The 24,375-nt window shown below is 45.2% G+C and overlaps 2 protein-coding genes across 4 annotated transcripts; one reads left to right on the top strand and one right to left on the bottom strand.

Annotated features, from left to right (window-relative positions):
- The first annotated feature begins 539 nt into the window (after window positions 1-539).
- On the top strand, window positions 540-17,930 carry dpp3 (dipeptidyl-peptidase 3). 3 transcript variants are annotated; one of them, XM_055935468.1, is made up of 18 exons: window positions 540-691; window positions 9,015-9,345; window positions 9,624-9,713; window positions 9,807-9,944; window positions 10,080-10,154; window positions 10,409-10,499; window positions 10,609-10,739; window positions 12,927-13,057; window positions 13,159-13,217; window positions 13,327-13,521; window positions 13,655-13,767; window positions 14,137-14,229; window positions 14,483-14,545; window positions 15,886-16,010; window positions 16,138-16,258; window positions 16,478-16,657; window positions 16,791-16,953; window positions 17,116-17,930. In XM_055935468.1, the coding sequence occupies exons 1-18, from the start codon at window positions 555-557 to the stop codon at window positions 17,256-17,258; spliced, it is 2,379 nt and encodes a 792-aa protein (XP_055791443.1). In that variant the 5' UTR covers window positions 540-554; the 3' UTR covers window positions 17,259-17,930. The 3 variants fall into 3 exon arrangements, with proteins under 3 accessions (XP_055791443.1, XP_055791444.1, XP_055791445.1); XM_055935469.1 differs by lacking the exon at window positions 540-691 and adding an exon at window positions 3,721-3,829; XM_055935470.1 differs by lacking the exon at window positions 540-691 and adding an exon at window positions 3,852-4,889.
- An 83-nt stretch (window positions 17,931-18,013) lies between these two features.
- Window positions 18,014-24,091, bottom strand: LOC129863455 (ras and Rab interactor 2-like). The gene is made up of 9 exons (XM_055935471.1): window positions 23,897-24,091; window positions 23,551-23,665; window positions 23,365-23,437; window positions 23,183-23,274; window positions 21,819-22,883; window positions 21,383-21,691; window positions 21,127-21,258; window positions 20,865-21,031; window positions 18,014-19,277 (listed from the first exon to the last, which is right to left on the bottom strand). Exons 1-9 carry the CDS (start codon window positions 24,089-24,091, stop codon window positions 18,963-18,965), a joined length of 2,463 nt encoding a protein of 820 aa, XP_055791446.1. The 3' UTR covers window positions 18,014-18,962.
- Between the last annotated feature and the right edge of the window lie 284 nt (window positions 24,092-24,375).

Genomic DNA, 24,375 nt, shown 5'->3' with positions numbered 1-24,375 from the left:
AGTTTAATGATTGCCCAAATCCAACACACCTGATCTTCCAGCTCAGTTAAATCAAAGACATGGTCCAGGACCAGGGTTGCCTACCCCTGGGCTACTGAATAAATTGTTAAGCCAGACAAAATTGATTCACTGTTTAATGAATTTTCCCCCCAGAAAAGTGCGGCGAGCGAGCAAAATATAACCAACTGGTGGATAAGAAATAACAGTACTTTATCACATTGTGGCTTCAAGAGTCATTCCATGCGAAAATAATGCAGATGTTACAATGTTGAGAAAGAGGGTCAATCTTTCTGGTCAGCCAAATAAAAAAATACATAAATCCAGCCATAGAGTATAGCCTATCATCATCAAAATAAAAATGTTGTTAACATGCACAATTAGAACTCATACACAATTAGAGCAAGCTTAATTTATTTCGAGCCCAGTAACTTTGCTCACCGCATCCTCCTTTGATTGTCTCGTCTGGCTGCCACGAAAAGCTCCCACCTTGGAAACAGTCGATAACATCATTGTGGAGCTGCTGATCTGCACGAAGTGTGTGCGTGCAACTGGCGATGTACTTTGCTGGACATGCTAGCTGTTCTCGGCAGTGCATCATCACTTCAAACGCATTAAGTATTGGTGTTATTTCAAACGCATTCGGTCTTGGGGTTCTCGGTTTGCCTACTACTACTGGTAGTGACGGTAAAATGTAAGTTACGAATCGCAAATCACCATACAGCTGACACACTTCGATTTCATCAATAATTTTGACTTCACTTTGGTTTTCACAAATACGATCAACTTGCACTGCGTCTTTGCTGTTGAATGTCCTCATCTCTGTCAATTGGTTCAATGACATTGTTGTTTCGTCTAACAATCGCTTCTCAATGATCTGAAAATTATGCATTAACCGACTGTTTGTTTATAATTAGGGACGTTGCACGTTTAACCTGGACAAAAATAGTATTTATTTGTTCAGCCATGATGGCATGTGCAAGTGGGTTTCACTGTCCAATCTGAGGCTCGAACATGATCTGAGCGCGTGATGTTGCTGTTTGGTGTCTTGTATGGAGGGCCAAGATGACCAAAATCAAAAATTAATGAAAACATAAATAAATCTATTTTGGCCGTCTTGGTCCTCCATAGTCTAGGTCTTTAATTGAAAGGAAAAAACAAAAACGTGCAGACACTCGGCCCTCTGTGAAATGAGTTTGACACCCATGCTTAGCTAACAACCTCAGATCCAGAGCGAATGCATACATTTTCATACTGTTATAATTTTCACTGGGCTTAATTTGTTTGGTTATTTTACTCCTAAATTTCAATACATTTCTCTGTGAATTGTGTTTGAGTTCAAACGGTGTAATTTATATTATATTTAGTTAGTTTTATCCTTTATCCCTGCTCTCTGAGGCTCCCCAGAGGTGAGAATGTCAGGGCTGGGCTCTGACAAAGACAAAAATATCAGTAGACCACAGTAGAAAAATGTTAATCTAAAGTTTGAGGTGTTTGAATCCAGAATGGGCATACCCGGACCCAGAGCAATATAGACTCTGGGCGTACCCATCACCAGAGTCACTTAAATAGAAGGATGAGACGCTTGTGTTTCCACTCTAACTATAGGATTTGTTTTTCCACAGAGCAGAACGGCGGACTGTCAAGCTCTTGCGGTCCCCTGTCTTCCTCTCTTTGGATTGATGGATATATCTCATTCTTTGAATATTTTTTAAAATATTAGATGAGGGGCGTTGACGTCAACCGCCTGTATATACAATGAGTGAGACGCTATGGTAGCCTCATGAATATGCATAGATCCTCCCTCTGCAATTGAATCCTGGACTTCCTGATGGGCCGCCCCCAGGTGGTGAGGGTAGGCAAAAACACATCCGCCATGGTTACCCTCAACGTGTGGGCCCCTCAGGGGTGAGTGCTTAGTCCTCCTGTACTCCCTGTTCACCCTTGACTGCGTGGCTGTGAACGACTCCAACACCGTCATTGAGTTTGCCGACGACACAACGATGAGACAGCCTATTGGGAGGGGGTCAGAGACCTGGCAGTGTGGTGCTACGACAACAACCTCTCCCTCAACGTCAGGAAAATAAAGGAGCTGAGCATGCACCCATTTACACCGACAGGGCTGTAGTGGAGTGGATCGACAGCTTCAAGTTCCTCTGTGTCCACATCACTAAGGACCGATCATGGTCCAAATACACCAACACAGTTGTTAAGAGGACATGTCTTCCCTCTCAGGAGGCTCAAAAAAGGTTTGGCATGGGCCTCAGATCCTCAAAGTTATACAACTGCACCAACGAGAGCATCTTGACCACCTGCATCACCACTTGGTATGGCTACTGCTTGGCATCTGACCGTAAGGCACTACAGAGCGTATTGCGTACGGCCCAGTACATCACTGGTGCAGAGCTCCCTGCCATCCAGGACCTCTATACCAGGCGGTGTCAGAGGAAGGCCCAGCCACCCAAGTCATAGACTATTCTCTCTGCTACCTCACGGCACCATGGCTACTCCCGCCTCCAGTATTTGATCTAGAAGTGTTATAGAGACTGCAGAAAGATAGGGAGTGTGTTGATCCATCTGATTTGTTTAAGAGATGTCTGGATACTGTGTATCAGTATTTTGTGGCCATTACACAGATGGTTCAAAAGATCCAAGGACAGGACGTACTGGGTCATTATTTGTAGTGCAGGAATGTGCGGTGGCAGTCAGGAAACGTATTATAGATCATCTGGCTGTATATGCGGCGAAGCTGATGGCCATACTGTTGGCCTTGTAGTGGGTGGAGGAAGTCAAGCCAGACAGAGTAGTTATTTGCTCTGATTCATGTGCAGTGTTGATGAGTCTGCAGTCCTTTAGCTCACGTAGCAGACAAGACCTGCTTTATTATGTACTACAAACCCATGGCAGGATTAGACAGATGGGTAAACAGATAGAGGGGAACGGGGGTTAGAGAGGAACAAGGCAGTTGATGTACTTTTTAAACAAGCACTTAGTAGTGGGGATGTTGTTGTAGTTTCAATGAGCAAGGCAGAGGCAAGAAGCCTGATATGGACAGTGATGGTGCAGAGATGGCAGGAGCAGTGGAATAGAGATACTAAGAGCAAGCATTTATTTCAAGTACAGAGGAAAGTTGGGGAGGACGGCAGGAAGGGACAGAAGAGAGGAGGCTATTTTTACAAGTAGGTGGGACAAGCTGGTTGAATAAGACTTTAAATGTGATAGGAAAGCATCCAACAGGAAAGTGTGATTAATGTTAGGAAATAGAGACTGTGGAGCATGTATTGCTCCAGTGTGGGCAGTATCAGAGGGAAAAAGATAGGCTGAGATCTAGTATGAGGGAGAAGAGGATACAAGAAATTAGTATAGAGTATATTGAATAGATATAGTCTCAAATATGTTGTTTTTCTTTTTTAAGAGCAACTGGGCTGGCAGGTAGGATTTGGTTTGGGGGACTGAGTGGCGCAGCAGTTTAAGACACTGTATCACAGTGCTAGAGGTGTCACTACTGACCTGGGTTCAATCCCGGGTTGTATCACAACCGGCCATGATCGTGAGTCCCATAGGGCTGCGCACAATTGGTCCGGTGTTGTCTGGCCAGGGTAGAATGTCATTGTAAATAAGAATTTGTTCTTAACTGACTTGCCTAGTTAAATAAAATTGTTTATCAATGTCCCTAGTCCGACACTCCAGTACAGTAGGTGGCGGTAATGCATCATAACTTTGGGTAAATCCCACCGAAGAAGGCAGGTGGGCTTGGCATTGAACGAACATAGGAAGTGAATTTGAGAGTGAGATTGCAATTTGACGTTCAGACGTGTCCACAAATAATCAGGTAGTGTAGCCTAATACAAACTTGATTTAACGGCAACAGAAATACACCATAATCACTGCTGGATGTTTCGTTGTAACCTGATTAAAGGCTTGCGTATTGTAAATGTACAGTAGCAAGCGACAGAGAATTTACTCACTCAACGTTAGCTAGCCGGCTGACTAGTTAGCTAAGGTTAGCTGTTAGCCAGGGGTGTATTCATTACGGAAACAGTTTACTGTTTAAGAACTAAACCGAGAAAATGGAACGAAACAGAGAGGGACCTAAACTCTCGTTTGCATTCACAAAACGTTTTGTTAATAGACGAAACTTTTGCAACATAATCGGCGTAATGATTACACCCCAATACATAGCGGTAGCTGGATAACTAGCTACTGGCTGCTACCATGTTCTACTATTACTATAAAGTTATGTAAGTTAAAAAGTGTATGGTTTCGAATGAACAGCAGCGTTACGAATGTTCTATTAGCGGCAATCTATATTGCAAAATCTGGAGTTTATCCTAGCTAGCTAGTACCTTTAATGTTTTATTGAACCAACCCATTCGCTCCCACTGGCTAACCTAGCTAGATGGCTAGTAGCTAGCAGATCCGACCCGCTTTATTACAGTTGCACTAGGGTCAGACAGACTTTCTATTTAGGTTGAAGGCCACAGCATGCTCCCCATCCGAAACAGTTTGTGCATATATTATGCGTATATATTACATTTTGTAGGCCAATATACAAAACTATATATACTGAACAAAAGATATCAATGTAACATGCAACAATTGCAAATATTTTACTGAGTTACAGTTCATAAAGAAATCAGTCAATTTATTAGGCCCTAATCTATGGATTTCACATGACTGGGAATACAGATATGTATCTGTTGGTCACAGATACCTTAAAAGAAAAAAAGATCAGAAAACCAGTTAGTATCTGGTGTGATCACCATTTGCCTGATGCAGTGCGACACATCTCCTTAGCATAGAGTTGATCATGCTGTTAATTGTGGCCTGTGGGATGTTGTCCCACTCCTCTTCAATGACTGTGAGAAGTTGCTGGATGGGTGACATGTCTGGTGAGTATGCAGGCCATGGAAGAACTGGGACATTTTCAGCTTCCAGGAATTGTGTACAGATCCTTGCGGCATGGGGCTGTGCATTATCATGCAGAAACATGAGGTGATAGCGGCGGATGAATGGCATGACAATCGGCCTCGGGATCTTGTCACAGTATCTCTGTGCATTCAAATTGCCATCGATAAAATGCAATTGTGTTCGTTGTCCGTAGCTTATGCCTGCCCATACCATAACCCCACCGCCACCATGGGGCACTGTGGTTCACTAAGTTGACATCAGCAAACCGCTCGCCCACACGACACCATGCATGTGGTCTGCGGTTGTGAGGCCAGTTGGACATACTGCAAATTCTCTAAAATGATGTTGGAGGTGGCTTATTGTAGAGAAATGAACATTCAATTCTCTAGCAACAGCTCTGGTGGACATTCCTGCAGTCAGCATGCCAATTGCACGCTCCCTCAACTTGAGTCATCTGTGGCATTGTGGTGTTTTATTGTCCCCAGCACAAGGTGCACCTGTGTAATGATCATGCTGTTTATTAATCAGCTTCTTGATATGCCACACCTATCAGGTGGATGGATTATCTTGGCAAAGGAGAAATGCTCACTAACAGGGATGTGCACAATATTTGAGAGAAATAAGCTTTTTGTTTGAGAGACAATTTCTGGGATATTTTATTTCAGCTCATGAAACATGGGACCAACACTTTAATGTTTATATTTTTGTTCAGTGTATATAAACTCAGCAAAAAATTAAACGTCTTCTCACTGTCAACTGCGTTTATTTTCAGCAAACTTAACGTGTAAATATTTGTATGAACATGACAAGATTCAACAACTGAGACAAACTGAGCAAGTGGCACAGACATGTGACTAACAGAAATGGAATAATGTGTCCCTGAACAAAGGGGGGGTCAAAATCAAAAGTAGCCGTCAGTATATGGCGTGGCCACCGGCTGCATTAAGTACTGCAGTGCATCTCCTCATGGAATGCACCAGATTTGCCAGTTCTAGCTGTGAGATGTTACACCACTCTTCTACCAAGGCACCTGCAAGTTCCTGGACATTTCTGGGAGGAATGGCCCTAGCCCTCACCCTCCGATCCAACAGGTCCCAGGCGTGCTCAGTGGGATTGAGATCCGGGCTCTTTGCTGGCCATGGCAGAACACTGACATTCCTGTCTTGCAGGAAATCACGCGTAGAACGAGCAGTATGGCTGGTGGCATTGTCATGCTGGAGGATCATGTCAGGATGAGCCTGCAGGAAGGGTACCACATGAGGGAGGAGGATGTCTTCCCTGTAACGCACAGCGTTGAGATTGCCTGCAATGACAACAAGCTCAGTCCGATGATGCTGTGACACACCGCCCCAGACCATGACGGACCCTCCACCTCCAAATCGATCCCGCTCCAGAGTACAGGCCTCGGTGTAACGCTCATTCCTTCTACGATAAACACGAATCCGACCATCACCCCTGGTGAGACAAAACCGCGACTCGTCAGTGAAGAGCACTTTTTGCCAGTCCTGTCTGGTCCAGCGACGGTGGGTTTGTACCCATAGGCAACGTTTGTTGCAGGTGATGTCTGGTGAGGACCTGCCTTACAACAGGCCTACAAGTCCTCAGTCCAGCCTCTCTCAGCCTATTGCGGACAGTCTGAGCACTGATGGAGGGATTGTGCGTTCCTGGTGTAACTTGGGCAGTTGTTGTTGCCATCCTGTACCTGTCCCGCAGATGTTATGTTCGGATGTACAGATCTTGTGCAGGTGTTGTTACACGTGGTCTGCCACTGCGAGGACATTCAGCTGTCCGTCCTGTCTCCCTGTAGCACGGTCTTAGGTGTCTCACAGTACGGACATTGCAATTTATTGCTCTGGCCACATCTGCAGGCCTCATGCCTCCTTGCAGCATGCCTAAGGCACGTTCACGCAGATGAGCAGGGACCCTGGGCATCTTTCTTTTGGTATTTATTAGAGTCAGTAAAAAGGCCTCTTTTAGTGTTCCTAAGTTTTCATAGCTGTGACCTTAATTGCCTACCGTCTGTAAGCTGTTAGTGTCTTAATCACCGTTCCACAGGTGCATGTTCATTAATTGTTTATGGTTCATTGAACAAGCATGGGAAACGGGGTCTAAACCCTTTACAATGAAGATCTGTGAAGTTATTTGGATTTTTACAAATTATCTTTGAAAGACAGGGTCCTGAAAAAGGGACGTTTCTTTTTTTACTGAGTGTGTGTGTGTATAATGTATATATAAATATATTATTATTTTTGGGAACTCAGTCTGGGTCTCAATTGTTGAGAGTTAAAATAATAGAATACACAGGGTGTAATTTAGAAATTTGGTTGTGCATCAGCAGTTACTCAATACCATTGTCAGCAAATAATTATTTGATTGGTAAGTTAGTCTAGGGGCCAGCTATCTAAACTTGTAGTAAGCATGGTTGAATTATAGACCTGGGTGGGGCCCATTGATAATCCGTTATATTAAAAACGGCAAACATTTTCGTCAACCCTTTTGCAAAATGTGTAGAATTGCCGGAAATTAGCGGAAAATCTGCACATTTTTCTCTCTACTCCGTGGCAAAATGAGTAGAATTGCATGAAATCAGTTAGAAAAATGCTAAATCTTCTCTCCGCCCCATTGCAAACTGTGTACAATTGCAGGAAATTAACTTCAACATTTTTGGGGGGATCTTCGCTGTCACGAGGGGAGCTTTCAAAATGTTTTTCTCGGAAGGTGGGGGTTCCATTTTTTTTGTGGCTCCCACCTCCATCAAAGTTATGCATCCCCGATCTAAACCGCTGTGAAATATATTTTCCATAACCAAAAATATTGTATTTTCAGCTGTGTGAAGCTTATGTACAAAACTGAAAGTAAAAGCTAAACTTAAAAACAGGAAGCATAGAAATAGCGCACATAGAACAGATCTGCCACTTTTTTAGACTTGCTTTCAATGAGAATGACAGATTTATAACTCACCTTTCTATGTGAATTTGGTCGGGTCACCCAAAAAGTTACATATTGCAGCTTTAAGTGTGTGTCTACACTTGACACTTACATGTGACTTCCGCAATTAGAATCGAAGATTGGGTCTAGTCGCATTGTGGTCGGATCAGGGCGGCAGGTGGCCTAGGGGTTAGAGCATTGGGCCAGTAACCGAAATGTTGCTGGATCGATACCCCGAGCTGACAAGGTAAAAAATCTGTCGTTCTGCCCCTGAACAAGGCAGTTAACCCACTGTTCCCCGGTATGCCGTCATCGTAAATAAGAATTTGTTCTTAACTGACTTGCCTAGTTAAATGTTTTTTTTTTAAAGTGTTCAGATCTGGTTGACAACTTCAGGTAGTGGTCAGGGACACATTGTGTCCAGCTTTCTCCTCAGTCTGGACGCAATCAGGCTACCGAAAGCACATACAGTGGGCGACGTCAGCAGTGCTCTGCACACAAGTCTCCATAAAACGTGGTTTTGGGAGCAAGAGGCACATTTTTCTTTAAATGTTGGATGAAATATGTTCCTAGTGTGTGAGAAACGTGTTTGCTGGCTTCATAAATGAAATTATTTCAAAAATATATTTTTTTGTTTTGCTAGTATTATGCTAACCTGTTAGCTGGATAAAGTAGTTGCCATCAAGTTGTGTTATCAGATTTAGCATGTTCCACCATTTGCAGAATGCATACAGGCATTGGAAAAGGGAATCCGGACACAATGTGGAAATGGTACACATTTAAATGTAGCTGATGCATGACGTGTTCGGAATTTCATGATCACAACTCACATGATTAGAATCAAAAGCTGCATGAACTGTCAAGTGTAGACATGGCCTTAGTTACCGCGGAGCCGGTGCAAGATATGGTTCGGAAAATGTACCTCAGTCCAGGGATGAGAAATGCATTGTACTCCTAATTGTCCCATTTTTCCCAACTGTTACACCGAGAAGATTGAACGACTGCTAGTCTTTCCGTAAAACTGCCCTTTTCGTCCTCCTGCTAAGTAGCAGAAGCCAGGAAGGATTCTCAGAACTTCTCACCTGATGACTTGAGACATAATGTTAGTGTGGAAATGTGACCATACATCTAGAAACATTTCTTGGAGCTAATAATATGTATTTTGTTTACATCTACAGATTCTCAACAGTGAGTGTTGTGTTGAAGAGGCAGCTGCAAGCGTCCAGATTGTTGTTCACCATGGTGGACTCTCAGTACTTCCTCCCCAATGACATTGGGATCTCTGCGCTGGACTGTACTGAAGCCTTTCGCCTGCTGTCCCCTAGAGAAAAGCTCTATGCGCACTACCTCTCCCGGTCTGCCTGGTACGGAGGACTGGCTGTGCTGCTGCAGACCTCGCCTGAGTCTGCCTCCATCTTCGTTCTCTTACAGAGGCTGTTCCGCAAGCAGCCAGCAGCACAGCTGGAGAGCATGGCCACTGCAGCTGGACTTAGTCCTGAAGAGTACCAGGTCAAGTAATGCACCTGCCTACAGAGTCTTGGGAGAAAAACTGAGTCAAACAATGAACATAGAATTCGAATTTGTGTATACACACACACACAGTGATGGTAGAGGCTTAGAGTTCTATCAGAATATAGGCTTTAGAGTACAAAGTACACCGTGTGTTGAATGTCACACATCCACTCCACCTGTTCATACTCCCAGCCACTCAGCCTGTTGTAATAAACATGTTTTCTGTAACTCAGCCTGACTAGATAATAATAGCTATTTTTCTTCCGTATTTACAGGCCTTTCTTGTTTATGCTGCTGGTCTCTATGCCAACATGGGGAACTACAAGTCATTTGGAGACACCAAGTTCATTCCCAACCTCCCCCAGGTAGATCATCCTCACTTATAACTGAATGTATTATAAAAAAAGCCTTGGCATAATCACGGCGGTGGCCTTTAATAACCACTCATTGCGGTATAGGAGAAGCTGAAGGCCCTTGTGTGGCAGAGCCAGGCATTCCAGGACAGCCCCAGTGAGATGGAGGCCCTGTGGGACAGCTGCTCCACCCTCCTCTTCTCCCTGGAGGACCAACAGAAACAGCTGGGCTTGGGGGACAAGGTGAGAGACTTCCTGACTTTCTTACCACCTTATGTGGTGATGGGTTCCCTTATTGCCAGCCTTAGTTGTTTGAAAAAATCCTGTATACTGTAGCCTAGGTGTTGATAATGATGTTGCTTTATTTCTTGTTCTCAGGGAGTCACCACATACTTCTCAGGGAACTGTTGCTTGGAGGATGCAGAGTTGGCCCAGAAATTCCTAGATTCAAAGGTGTGTATTCAAGTTTGTCTTATGTCTGTGTTATTAGTATTTTAGGAGTTAGGCGGCAGGTAGGCTAGCAGTTAAGAACGTTGGGCCAATAACAGAAAGGTCGCTGGTTCGAATCCCCAAGCCGACTAGGTGAATAATCTGTTGATGTGCCCTTGAGCAAGGCACTTCACCCTAATTGCTCCTGTAAGTCACTCTGGATGAGAATGTCTGCTAAATGACTAAAATGTACATTTATATAAGTGTCTCTCTTACAGAACCTGAGTGCCTACAACACACGACTGTTCAAGAACAAATCAGAAGGGAAGGCCAGCTATGAGGTGCGCCTGGCGTCAGCTGTGCAGAAAGGTGAGAGTGCCATGTCCTTTTTAAAAAGCTATGCTAATTGAGGAAACACTGGTTATTTTTTCTGTTAATGTCAGTAATGCATTCTCTTTATTAAATCCCCTGATGCTAGACTGTGCAGTGGATGGGGAGGGGGAGACCAGGTGTGGCAGATATGACTTTGAGGACTGTGTCTTCACGGTGTCCAGGGGAGACTATGCTTACCTTATGAAGAAAGTGAGTGAAAATCTGGAGAAAGCAAAGGTGAGTTCAAAGACAATATTCTAATTCAAATGTACAGTGCATTCGGAAAGTATTCAGACCCCTTGAATTTTTCCACATTTTGTTACGTTACAGCCTTATTCTAAAATGGATCAAATCGTTTTTTCCCCCTCAATCTGCACACTACCCAATAATGACAAAGCAAAAACAGGTTTTTAGACATTCTTGCAAAAAAATAAATGTATACAAGTATTCAGACCCTTTACTCAGTACTTTGTTGAAGCACCTTTGGCTGCGATTATAGCCTCAAGTGTTCTTGGGTATGACACTACAAGCTTGGCACACCTGTATTTGGGAAGTTTCTCCCATTCTTCTCTGCAGATCCTCTCAAGCTCTGTCAGGTTGGATGTGGAGCGTCACTGCACAGCTATTTTCAGGTCTATCCAGGCTCTGGCTGGGCCACTCAAGGACATTGAGACTTGTCCCGAAGCCACTCCTGCGTTGTCTTGGCTGTGTGCTTAGGTTCGTTGTCCTGGTGGAAGGTAAAGCTTCGTCCCAGTCTGAGGTCCTGAGCGCTCCGGAGCAGATTTTCATTAAGGATCTCTCTGTACTTTGCTCTGTTCATCTTTCCCTCGATCCTGACTAGTCTTCCAGTCCCTGCCGCTGAAAAACATCCCCACAGCATGATGCTGCCACCACCATGCTTCACCTTAGAGATGGTGCCAGGTTTCCTCCAGACATTGTGCTTGGCATTCAGGCCAAATAGTTCAATCTTGGTTTCATCAGACCAGAGATTCTTGTTTCTCATGGTCTGAGAGTCCTTTAGGTGCTTTTTGGCAAACTCCAAGCGGGCTATCATGCGCCTTTTACTGAGGAGTGGCTTCCGTCTGGCCACTCTACCATAAAGGCCTGATTAGTGCAGTGCTGCAGAGATGGTTGTCCTTCTGGAATGTTCTTCCATCTCCACAGATGAACTCTATAGCTCTGTCAAAGTGACCATCAGGTCCTTGGTCACCTCCCTGGCCAAGGCACTTCTCCCTCAATTTTTTATTTATTTATTTATTTTACCGTTATTTTACCAGGTAAGTTGACTGAGAACACGTTCTCATTTGCAGCAACGACCTGGGGAATAGTTACAGGGGAGAGGAGGGGGATGAATGAGCCAATTGTAAACTGGGGATTATTAGGTGACCATGATGGTTTGAGGGCCAGATTGGGAATTTAGCCAGGACACCGGGGTTAACACCCCTACTCTTACGATAAGTGCCATGGGATCTTTAATGACCTCAGAGAGTCAGGACACCCGTTTAACGTCCCATTCGAAAGACGGCACCCTACACAGGGCAGTGTCCCCAATCACTGCCCTGGGGCATTGGGATATTTTTTAGACCAGAGGAAAGAGTGCCTCCTACTGGCCCTCCAACACCACTTCCAGCAGCATCTGGTCTCCCATCCAGGGACTGACCAGGACCAACCCTGCTTAGCTTCAGAAGCAAGCCAGCAGTGGTATGCAGGGTGGTATGCTCAGTTTGGCTGGGCGGCCAGCTCTAGGAAGAGTCGAGGTGGTTCCGAACTTCTTCCATTTAAGAATGATGGAGGCTGCTGTTCTTGAGGACCTTCAATGCTGCAATTTTTGTTACCCTTCTTCAGATCTGTGCCTCGACACGGTCCTGTCTCGGAGCTCTACGGACAATTCCTTCGAGATCATGGCTTGGTTTTTGCTCTGACATGCACTGTCAACTGTGGGACCTTTTTATGTAGACAGGTGTGTGCCTTTCCAAATCATGTCCAATCAATAACATTTACCACAGGTGGACTCCAATCAAGTTGTAGAAACATCTCAAGGATCATCAATGGAAACAGGATGCACCTGAGCTCAATTTCGAGTCTCATAACAAGGGGTCTGAATACTTATGTAAATAAGGTAATTCTGTTTTTATTTTTAATACATTTGCAACATTTTCTAAACCTATTCTCGCTTTGTTATTATGGGTATTGTGTGTAGATTGATGAAGAAAATCAATAAAAAAATATATATATTTTAGAAAAAGTTGTGTAACAAGTTGTGTAAGTAGTGTAACAAAATGTGGACAAAGTTAAAGGGTGTGAAAACCTTCTGTATGCACTGTTTTTTTTGTCCCTTTATCAATTAAAAAGTGTTTCAAAACTACTAGTGCATCTTAGAAATGTGGGTTTGGTCTCGTGTCAACGTCTTGTCCTTGATGACAGGACCATGCTGCCAATGAGAACCAGAAGCGAATGCTGCAGGAATATGCACAGAGTTTCACCTTTGGGTCCATAGAAGCGCACAAGGAGGGCTCTCGTTTCTGGATCAAAGACAAGGGACCCATCGTTGAGAGGTGAGAGAGCACTGCCCTCCACGTTTGGCCTTCCACTCAGGATGAAATAGAAGTAGCAATCTCTTCATTTTCTGTTCTTCTTTTTCCCATTTTTCTCCTAGTTATATTGGCTTTATCGAGAGCTACAGGGATCCCTTTGGTTCCAGGGGAGAGTTTGAAGGTACAAATGAAGAGGCAAAGCATGTGTTATCAATATCACCCCTATTATCACGACATGTTTTGGAAGACTCCTTGGTGATCTTATTAGGGTTTGTCTTTGCTTCCCTCAGGCTTTGTGGCTGTGGTGAACAAGGCCATGAGTGAACGCTTTGCTAAGCTGGTGAGCTCAGCCGAGGTGCTGCTGCCAGAGCTGCCATGGCCAAAAGACTTTGAGAAGGACCGTTTCCTCCTACCAGACTTCACCTCCCTGGACGTGCTGACGTTCGCTGGCAGTGGCATTCCAGCTGGCATTAACATTCCCAACTGTGAGTGTCACTTCCAACGGACTCTTTATCTCATTAATATTGACACGACTGATCCACAGTTTCTTATGGTCTTGGAAGGATCTCTTAATGACTTCAGCTAAACGTTAACTCTGTGTGTCTGATCTGTGTCCAGATGATGACATCAGACAGTCGGAGGGCTTTAAGAATGTCTCCTTGGGCAATGTGCTGGCTGTGGCCTACGCTACCGAGAAGGACAAGCTCACCTTCCTGGATAAGGAAGACAAGGTAATGACAAGCTCACCTTCCTAGATGAGGAAGGCGAGGTAAACGACTAGCTCACTATGATCTTCTCAGTACCAGGTGTAGGGCCTTGTGATTTGGGCAATCATGTGTCATAGCAAGGTTTTATCCTGTATTTTTTTGCCTTATCCAGAAATTAGATTTAGACCAAAACTGAAAGCAATTGTCTTGGAATGGTTCTGGACTATCTGACATGAAAAAAAGTGGGATCAATTTATGGAAAAGCATTAAATAAATGTTAAAATCCAGGTCATGTGGCATTATTGCACAAAACACAGGGCCCTATCAAAGATACAATTTATGTCTCAGTCGGATCTTTTTCAGTTCCTTCAATGGTCGCTCTCTGTCTTTCAGGATATGTACATTAAGTGGAAGGGGCCCTCCTTCGAGGTACAGGTTGGCCTCCATGAGCTGCTGGGCCATGGCAGTGGGAAGCTCTTTGTCCAGGTGAGCGAGTCCTCTCCATCCATACTCATGTCATGCATGGTCAGTCTTTGCATCCATAGCCTAGTCTATGCATTTGAGTGCTTACATTTCTCCAACTCAACCCCCCCCCAAGCTGTTTACCATAACAGTGGCCAGGTGACCGCTTTGCTATTGTTTGAACTGCAGATTGCTCCTTTAATATCGAAATGTCTGGTTTTCAGTTACACTTAATCATTCACAATGGCTGTATCATTATGTGCTGTCACGTGTACAGGATGAGAAGGGGACTTTCAACTTCGAGCAGGATAATGTTCGCAATCCTGAGACTGGAGAACAGGTGAGTCTATACATCAGTCGTTTGGTATCATACGTTTTCTTAATTCTTTGCTTTGGACTGATTCTGAGACAGCATCATTTATTGTTGGGGTAAAGTACATGACCAGAAAAATGTGGGCACCTGCTCATCAAACATCTCATTCCAGTATCATGGGCATTAATATGGAGTTTCCCCCTTGCCACTATAACAGCCTCCACTCTTCTGGGAAGGTTTCCACTAGACGTTGGAACATTGCTACGGGGACTTGCTTCCATTCAGCCACATGAGCATTAGTGGGGTCGGGCACTGATGTTGGGCGATTAGGCCTGGCTCGCATTCAGCATTCCAATTCATCCCGAAGGTGTTCGATGGGGTTGAGGTCAGGGCTCTGTGCAGGCCAGTCAAGTTCTTTCACATCGATCGCGACTAACCATTTCTGTATGGACCTCGCTTTGTGCACAGGGGCATTGTCTTGCTGAAACAGGAAAGGGCCTTCCCTCAACTGTTGCCATAAAGTTGGAAGCACAGAATCGTCTAGAATATCATTGAATGCTGTAGCATTGATTTCCCTTCACTGGAACTAAGGGGTCTATCCCAAACCATGAAAAACAGCCACAGACCATTATCCCTCCTCCACCAAACTTCCAGTTGGCACTATGCATTCGGGCAGGTAGCATTCTCCTGGCCTCCGCCAAACCCAGATTCGTCCATCAGACTGCCAGATGGTGAAGCATGGTTCATCACTCCAGAGAACGCGTTTCCACTGCTCCAGAGTCCAATGGCGGCGAGCTTTACACCATTCCACCCAACGCTTGGTATTGCGTATATTGATTTTAGGCTTGTGTGCGGCTGCTTGACCATGGAAACCCATTTCATGAAGCTCCCCATGCTTTTTCCAGAGCCAGTTTGGAACTCGGTACTGAGTGTTGAAACTGAGGACAGAAGCTTTTATGCGCTTCAGCACTCGGCGGTCCCGTTATGTGAGCTTGTGTTGCCTACCACTTCGTAGCTGAGCCGTTGTTGCTCCTAGACGTTCCACTTCACAATAACAGCACTTGCGGTTGACCGGGCAGCTCTAGCAGGGCAGAAATTTAACAAACTTGTTGGAAGGGTGGCATCCTATCACGGTGCCACGTTAAAAGTCACTGAGTTCTTCCGTAAGGCAATTCTACTACCAATGTTTGTCTATGGAGATTGCATGGCTGTGTGCTCGATTTTATACACCTGTCAGCAAATAGCCAAATCCACTCATTTGAAAGGGTGTCCACATACTTTTGTATATATAGTGTATCTATGATCTTGATTTAAGTCTTGAAATGTCTGGTTTAAGTATTGTCTAAAGTATGGTTTATGTGTTTCAGATCACCACCTGGTACAAAGGCAATGAAACATGGGATAGCAAATTTTCCACCATTTCTTGCTCTTATGAAGAGTGCAGGGCCGAGTGTGTGGGGCTTTACCTCTGTCTCAACAAACACGTGCTCAGGTACCTTGACGCACGCACGCGCACATACCCATACCCTGTTACTCACTGAAGCTACATGAATATATAAACAGTGATCTTATGTGGGTCAGGCTGCTCTAACAAGGATGATGTCCCTGTGGGTTTGCAGTATCTTTGGCCATGAGGACGAGGATGCAAAGGAGGTGGTGTACATCAACTGGCTCAACATGGTGCGAGCTGGCCTACTGGGCCTGGAGTTCTTTACCCCCGAGAGCAAGAGCTGGAGACAGGTCAGCGAAGTTCAGTCCTTTGTATAGTACAGCCTATCATGCTGTCTTTCTTACTCTAAAGCTCTTTTGAATTGCATTCCCACTGACTTGAGAGCTAGCCAGTATGATCTTGCGTGCTTACATGAATGGTTCGCTGCAGTGTTAATCAGTCTGGTTGTATGAGGCTATATGTGACCCCTTATGTCTGTTTTTCTGAACCTCCTGTTGTCTCTGTCTCAGGCCCACATGCAGGCTCGCTTTGTGATCCTACGGGTGCTCCTGGAGGCTGGCGAGGGGCTGGTGACCCTGAAGGAGAGCACAGGAAAGGATGGGCGCCCAGATGCCCTCATAACACTGGACCGCAGCAAGGTCCACACTGTGGGCAAAGTTGCCATCGAGAGGTTCCTATGCAAACTACAGGTACAGCCGTAGAATCCTAGAAAATGTCTTGGTCATGGCTGGGATTACAGGGGTAAATTACCAGCCATCAATATTCCATTTAAAAATCTAATCAAGTCTCCTATTTGACCCATTATAATCCATGTCCCTGCAGGTCATCAAGTCCACAGCTGATGTGGAGGGAGGCAGAGCTCTGTATGAGGGTTACTCAGCTGTGTCAGACACTGGTTCTCACAACTTCCTGCGCCTGCGGGAGACTGTTCTCCTGCGCAAAGAGGCTCGCAAGATGTTTGTTCAGGCTAACACAAGGGTCAACGGTCAGTCTTTTTCCCCCTGTCCTAATGCCAAGACACGTCTTCATTTTAAATGGTCCTTCATATATCTTCCTACTAAGTGGTCTACCTTCTTGATAATAAGACTTTTTTATCACCCGGCCTAAACCATTCTAGTTCTAAGACTTGATGTATTGTGTGATGCAGGTGAAAGTGTGGAGCTGGTGGAATACGAGGGTAGTGCAGCCGGACTGATCCGCTCCTTCACAGAACGGTTTGCAGACGACGCTGAGGAGGTGGAGGCCCACCTGCTAGAGCTGAACAAGAGAGATGCCCCCTGCTGGTGCTGAGTGAACAGTGCAGATACACAGTCAAAGCACTGCTAAGACCCAGACATGCTACTGCTCTGCCCATGCCGGCTTCTGACTGAAACATCCCTGGTCTGTGTGGACCTGTCATAAGAAAGGATCTTTCACTGTCAAATGCCTAAATCAGTCAAGGGTGGAATGCACATGTGGTTATGGCTGTGATTGGGAGATGAGAGACATTCACCCCCGAGGCACAGTTTCAAACTACGTTAAGTCCCTATCATTATAGAGTTATTTCCCCCTTGCAATATCAGGAAGGACAGGAACAGTGTAAACAATCTGGTGTTGAAAGGACCTAGTGATAGGAGCTTGAAGTCAGTTTGAAACAAGGCCAGAGTATAAAAAAAAAGCTGAGTGACTCAAGCTAAGTGACTCAATACACGGTTCACCATCAACTGTGACAATCAAATCTTAAACTTTTGTTGACACATTTCAATTGCTCTTTGTCTTAACAATGTTCTTTTTATAGAACTTCAAAATAATATTAATTATATGATAAGCTTTTCGGCCCTTGTGTCCAGGGCACTTGAAGCCACCACTGTGACATGGTCAAAGGCAAGGCATTGTCAAAGGGTCCACAGTACTGTAAGTCTCTCTCTTGGTTAGGTTGTTGAGAAACAACCTATACAAAAATAAATTTGGTTTAAAAAATAAGACCTATGTCAGTTTTTTGTTCTGAAAAATATCTCAGATAACTTGCGTAATCAGCTGCATACTAAACTGGTACACATTGGAATATAATTTACACAGACCTTTGTATTTATTTCTCATTACCTTGCAATCTCAGACCTGCCAACATGCACGCATTTTGCGTACCAACTCTGCCATTTTCTGTCCATGTACGAGTACGTCGAAATGGATAGGGCCTGATTTTTGTTACATTGTAATAAAGTAAATCCACTGAGTAAATCTAACATCCCGATTCTCGAGCTGCAACACAGACATATACAGAGTTTGTGTCAACGGACATGGAGATGAATACATCATTATTCCACGTAGCTATCCCCTGTCTGCCTTTTCTGTTTGTTGACATGCTGAGTTTGCCGACTGTCAGCTTTACTTAAACATGGACAAATCCCTTTTCGACACCGTGTGTTGTGGAAAGGTAAACACATTGGTTCAAGTTAACGTTAGCGAACATAAGATGGACATTCAGTGGGCTCTAACGTGCCAGCAGTTCACTCGCATTTGCTAGTGAAAGAAATTAAATGCAAATACGAAAAATAACTGGTCGCATTTGTGCGAGTGTGATATACATTTAATTCTGCGTCCCATTAGTTGTGTTATCCACGTAACATTACGAGGTTCACGCAACCTGAGACTAACTAATTATGATCCAGGTCACAAAAATCATTACAAAAGTATAATCACAAATAAATATAAATATATTGGCATTAAATGGAGTCGGGAGTTTAGAAGACTGCGCGATGAAGAATGAATGAGAGTCCGGTATTAGCTATAGAAGCAATGCTTCTAAAATGCCTTCGCACTAGATTTGCCAGATGAATCTCCAATTTGCCGCGCGCGTCTGGTAATCTGAAAAATTGGACAGGGTTGGCAGGTCTGCAATCTCCATTCAGAAAATGTTCATTTAAATAGTTTAATAATAAAGTACAAAGCAATTCTTTCTTGCAGTTGATTGGTTTAAGAAAATCGGTCAATAATGTGTGGATACCAAAGTGGACCTCAAAGTAATCCCATAAAGTCCACCGCCTCCTCTCTGTTTAGTTTGCGAGTCTTGAGTTGATCCTGGTTGGTTTGCTGGTATATGAGGGGTGTCCCACTGCTGCCTTGGCCCTGTAGGTCCTGGATCTGGGCCTGTACTGGGAGGGCTTTGATCTCCCCCTCTCTCCGCCAGTACAGTTTGTACAGTTCTGGGTTGTCCACCCCAAATTTAGCAGCACAGAGCTGGGTCAGGCCCCCCCCACTAACTCCTGCTCTCCACTGCAGGGTTTTCATCCAGCTGTTCTCTCCATCTAGAAACAGAACCCTGACACACCTCTGCAACACAGAATGAAAAGAAGGTATGTACTCAGGAGAACAGTATCAAGCATTCCTTACGGTTGCTTTGGGGTACAGAGATATTATACTGTGGCATATTATTCCACATCTGTTAGTTATGACGAGTGTGTGTTAATTTCTGTTCAGTATTACTGCTAGATGTGGGATTCTTTACAGTGGGGGTCGGCAACAGGCAGAAATTAGCCTGCAAGGGGGGAAAGGGGATATTTCAGTTTTTTGGTATAAAAACAGGACAGACAAGTCAAAAGGAATTAAGCTAAAAATGAGTTTGTATTTGAAAATATCCAAAATGAATCTCTTTTTGGGCTTAGTTGTGATCAATTTGCAGTGTACAAATTACAACTGTTCCGCTGACAAAAATCATCCCGTGGCTGAATCTACACTGAAAAAAATATAAACGCACCATGTAAAGTGTTGGTTTCATAAGCTGAAATAAAAGATCCCAGAAATGTTCCATATGCACAAAAAGCTTATTTCTCTAAAATATTGTGCACAAATTTGTTTACATCCCTTTTAGTGAGCATTTCTCCTTTGCATCTACCTGACAGGTGTGCATCTACCTGACAGGTGTGGAATATCAAGAAGCTGAATAAACAGAATGATCATTACACAGGTGCACCTTGGGTGGGACAATAAAAGGCCACTCTAAAATGTGCACTTTTGTCACCAGGGATGAGTCGAGTTTTGAGGGAGCGTGCCATTGGAATGCTGACTGCAGGAATGTCCCATAAACTGCCTCCAACATTTTTTTCGAAAATATTGCAGTATGAAGTCCCAACCTCACAACTGCAGACCATGTGTATAGCATCGTGTGGGCGAGCGGTTTGCTGATGTCAACGTTGTGAACAGAATGCCCCATGGTGGTGGTGGGGTTATGGTATGGGCATGCATAAACTACGGACAATGAACATAATTGCATTTTATCGATGGAAATTTGAATGCACAGCGATACCGTGACGAGAGCCTAAGGCCCAGTGTTATGCCATTCATCTGCTGTTATCACCTCATGTTTCAGCACGGCCCCATGTCGCAATGATCTGTACACAGTTCCTGCAAGCTGAAAATGTCCAAGTTCTTCCATGGCCTGCATACTTACCAGACATGTTACCCATTGAGCATGTTTGGGATGCTCTCGATCAACGGTACGACAGCGTGTTCCAGTTCCTGCCAAGATCCAGCAACTTTGCACAGCCATTGAAGAGGAGTGGGACAAAATTCCACAGGCCACAATCAACAGCCTGATCAACTCTATGCAAAGGAGATGTGTTGCGTTGCACTGCATGAGGCAAATGGTGGTCACACCAGATACTGACTGGTTTTCTGATCCATGCCTACCTTTTTTTAAGGTATCTGTGACCAACAGATGCATATCTGTATTCCCAGTCATGTGAAATCCATAGATTAGGGCCTAGTAAATGTATTTAAATTGACTGATTTCTTTATATGAACTATAACTCAGTAAAATCTTTGAATTTGTTGCATGTTGCGCTTATATTTTTGTTCAGTATAGTTGCCTACCCCTGCTATATAGTATTGGTGCTAATAAATCAATGAATTGAGCCGTACCAGTTGCTGTCGTAAGTTTTTCTGGCTTTGCGCCTGGAGGCTCCGGCGCCGGCTCCAGTCTTTCAAAGAGTCTCTGGCCTCGCGGGTCAGCCCACTGGAGGGTACCTCTTCAGGCTTGCTCTGGATCAGGCACAGGCTGGCATACACACTGGTCAGGTAGTACCCACCTGGCACAAGCATTACAAAATGGCTATTTGGCATCACATACTATTCAAATTATTTTCACATTTAATGTATAAATACTTCATATTTAAAGCCTTACCCTCCCCTTTGAGCCATGATGACTCCAGCAGTTCCATCATGTACTCCACCTCCACAGACAGCTCAGGCATGTTACACTGTACGAGGACATAGGACAAGGCTGGCAGGAAGTCATCTGCACCGAACTCCTGGCCTGCTCATGGAGACAAGACAAAGCAACCATGTTGACAAGACAAGACCAACGATGGTAGGGAGAGCAGCTGTTGGTTCTGTAATGTTTATTTCTCTATCACATTCACTCAAAGAAAAGCCCTCACCTGATTTGTCCTTCATGGCTTTATAGATGAGCTTGCAGACCTGCAGGAGCAGCACAACCTTGTCAATGGGAGAGTAGGCCCGCCTCATGAGAGCTAACTTCTGCTGCACCTTCTCCACATTGGCAGCATCCGGCACTCCCACCCGCACTCCAAAACACTCCAACGGGGTCTTTCCCCTGGCCTTAGCCAGGCTCTCTGCGATGCTTTGGGTGGAGCGGTCTCGCTCATGCAAAGTTTTCAGTGTCCCATCTATCTGTCCTTTCAAAGGTTTCAGCACACAGCGGAACATGGCTTTCTCCAGCACCAGGTCTGCACACAAACAAGCTCATTCATAAAATGTCACATGTCATCATCACTAGGGAAACATGCTAGTACTGGTTGTATTTAAAGTGACTGAGCATATTTTGACAGTTTACTTGACTAATGTCTGCTGTACCTTTCTCATCATCATGCACCATGGTCTCAATGGGGGGCTGTAGGTCTCCACAGTCCAGTAGGAAGGTCTTGGCCTGGGAGAGGAAGAGACGGATGCCCTGCAGTAGCTCTATGCCAGATCTCTGGCACTGAGGCTTGATCACCTCGCGCTGCTGCCTGAGGAAGTCCTGCACCAGGAGACCAAACGCAGTCCTCTTGTCACGGGACAGGTCCTCCACCAGCCTTGCCACGCACTTCTCAGGCACAAAGAAGGACACAAAGGCTGCACTAAGCTTGCGCATGGCTGAGACGGGCTGATGAGCGGGAGAGGTGCATGGAGGTGAGGGGTTACTTGTTCCCCTGGTGAGGGGAGGTCGCTCTGAGTTCTCCTCTGCCTCCTCCAAGCTGCTGAGGGAACTGCTGCTGTCCAGCTCACTCAGAGAGGGAGCATATCTCTGCTCCAGCAAGAGATCCACCTCCTCACTCACCTCCTCCCCCTCACCTCCTTTCTCCTGGCCCAGTCCCTGCAAGAGACCTATGGGCACATGGTAGTCATCCTCCTCTGCAGTGGGAGACAGTGTGGGTGTGACCCTGGTCTTTTTCGGAAGAACTGGAAGAACCAAGCATGGCTGCAAGTAGTCTGAGTCCTCCTGGACGGGTGCTGTCCCTCCCTCACCCTCCACTCTGGCCTCCACTGCTCTACTGGCCTGATGGACCTTCTTGCTCTTTTTCTTTGCCAGCAGAGGTGGGGGAGGGGGAGGAGCAAATGGTGGGGACAAGGGGCTAGAGTTCTCAGTGGAGACACGCACCTTGAGGCTGCGTTTGAACTGGTGGCGGCGTCTGTGCAGTGCAGTCTGGAACTGCAGGAAGAGTGGGTTGATGAAACAGAGAGCCCCTTGGCCTGCTGCCCCACAGTTCAGCTCCCGGGGGCTGCGTGTTTGGATGGAGCAGAACTCTTGAAACAGGGTGGGGCTCTCCTCGGGTGTGGCACAATCCTCAGGGGTGGGGCTAGGGGGCAGCGGTGCCTCCTCCACTCGTGGGGGCCCATTGCGTGGACCTCTGAAGTTCAGCTGGGAGCTCCAGAACTCTGAATGAAAAAGATGCAAAACTATGTCAGCATTATTCTTCAAGGTTATCCTTGATCAATCAATCGAATGTCCTTTTTCCATCAGCAGTTGTCATAGATAGATACCCAGCCTAAAACCCCAAAGAGCAAGGAACGCAGAGGTAGAAGCACAGTGGTTATGAAAAACTCCATAGAAGGCAGAAACTGAGGAAGAAACCTAGAGATGAGTTGTTGAGAAGTTGTGTACAGCACACAATGGCAGCTAGCATTTCAACAATGGCCAAGACCTTGGTGGATCATCAGACCTCTGTGGTACCTACCCACTCCCATGTGGGAGATGGACTCCAGCTGTTTGTGGGATGAAGCCTTGACTATGGCCTCAGGGAGCTCCAGGGGGAAGGGCAACACATCCCTGAAATAGACAGCACATACAATAGGTTTTATAGACAGGTCTGATTGGTCTAAAGGTCCTGAACCTATTCTACTGTGATGTAGAACATACCGGCTAACACAGTAGAAGGCGATGAGCCGGCAGAGGTCAGGGAAACTGATAGCAGCTCTCTCCAAGGAGAAAGCTGTGAATGGAAGGGAGATGGGGAAGCAAGGATAAGATCATTAGTAAGACCCTCATTGTTCACTGCAACGGGCTGTAGATGGAACATCTCTGGCTTTCTCTTTCAACACTCACTGGAGTCCAATTCCTGGATGACAAATTGTTTGAAAAAGGAGGGGAGGCAGTCATCTGCAAGCCTGACACACAGCACCTTCTTCTGCGAGGTGTTGGACTTGCGCACTAGAAAGGTCTGCAGAGAGACAGATATATGCAAACTTAGGTTGTGGTTTGTGTGCGGTGTGCGTCTCACCCACAGGAGGTTGGTGGCACCTTAATTGGGTAGGAAATGCTCATGGTAATGGCTGGAGTGGAATAGATGGAATGGTATCAAATACATCAAACAAAATTATGCCATTCCATTTGCTCCATTTCAGCCATTACTATGAGCCATCGTCCCCTCAGCAGCCTCCACTGGTCTCACCCCAGGCGGCTCCCTCTGTAGGATGTGCAGAGCGGTAGCAGAGTTGATGGACAGCTGCAGCCAGACGGGGTGTGTGAGAAGCAGACGGTCCAGCACACTGATGCTCTTCAGGGAGCTACGCTGAAGACAAGCCCGCCTCTCTCCTATCGGCTTCCCTACCGGCTCAGGGAAATCATACACCGGGTCCTCCTGCATCTGGGGAACAGAGACATTTATTTATTTTATTTATTTATTTCACCTTTATTTAACCAGGTAGGCAAATTGAGAACACGTTCTCATTTACAATTGCGACCTGGCCAAGATAAAGCAAAGCAGTTCGACACATACAACAACACATAGTTACACATGGAGTAAAACAAACATACAGTCAATAATACAGTGAAAAATAAGTCTATATACAATGTGAGCAAGTGAGGTGAGATAAGGGAGGTGAAGGCAAATAAAATATATATATAAATAAAAATATAAAAAAGGCCATG

This window comes from Salvelinus fontinalis, chromosome 10, assembly GCF_029448725.1.
Source record: "Salvelinus fontinalis isolate EN_2023a chromosome 10, ASM2944872v1, whole genome shotgun sequence".
Lineage (NCBI taxonomy): Eukaryota > Metazoa > Chordata > Actinopteri > Salmoniformes > Salmonidae > Salvelinus > Salvelinus fontinalis.
This window is presented reverse-complemented; position numbering and strand designations above follow the sequence as displayed.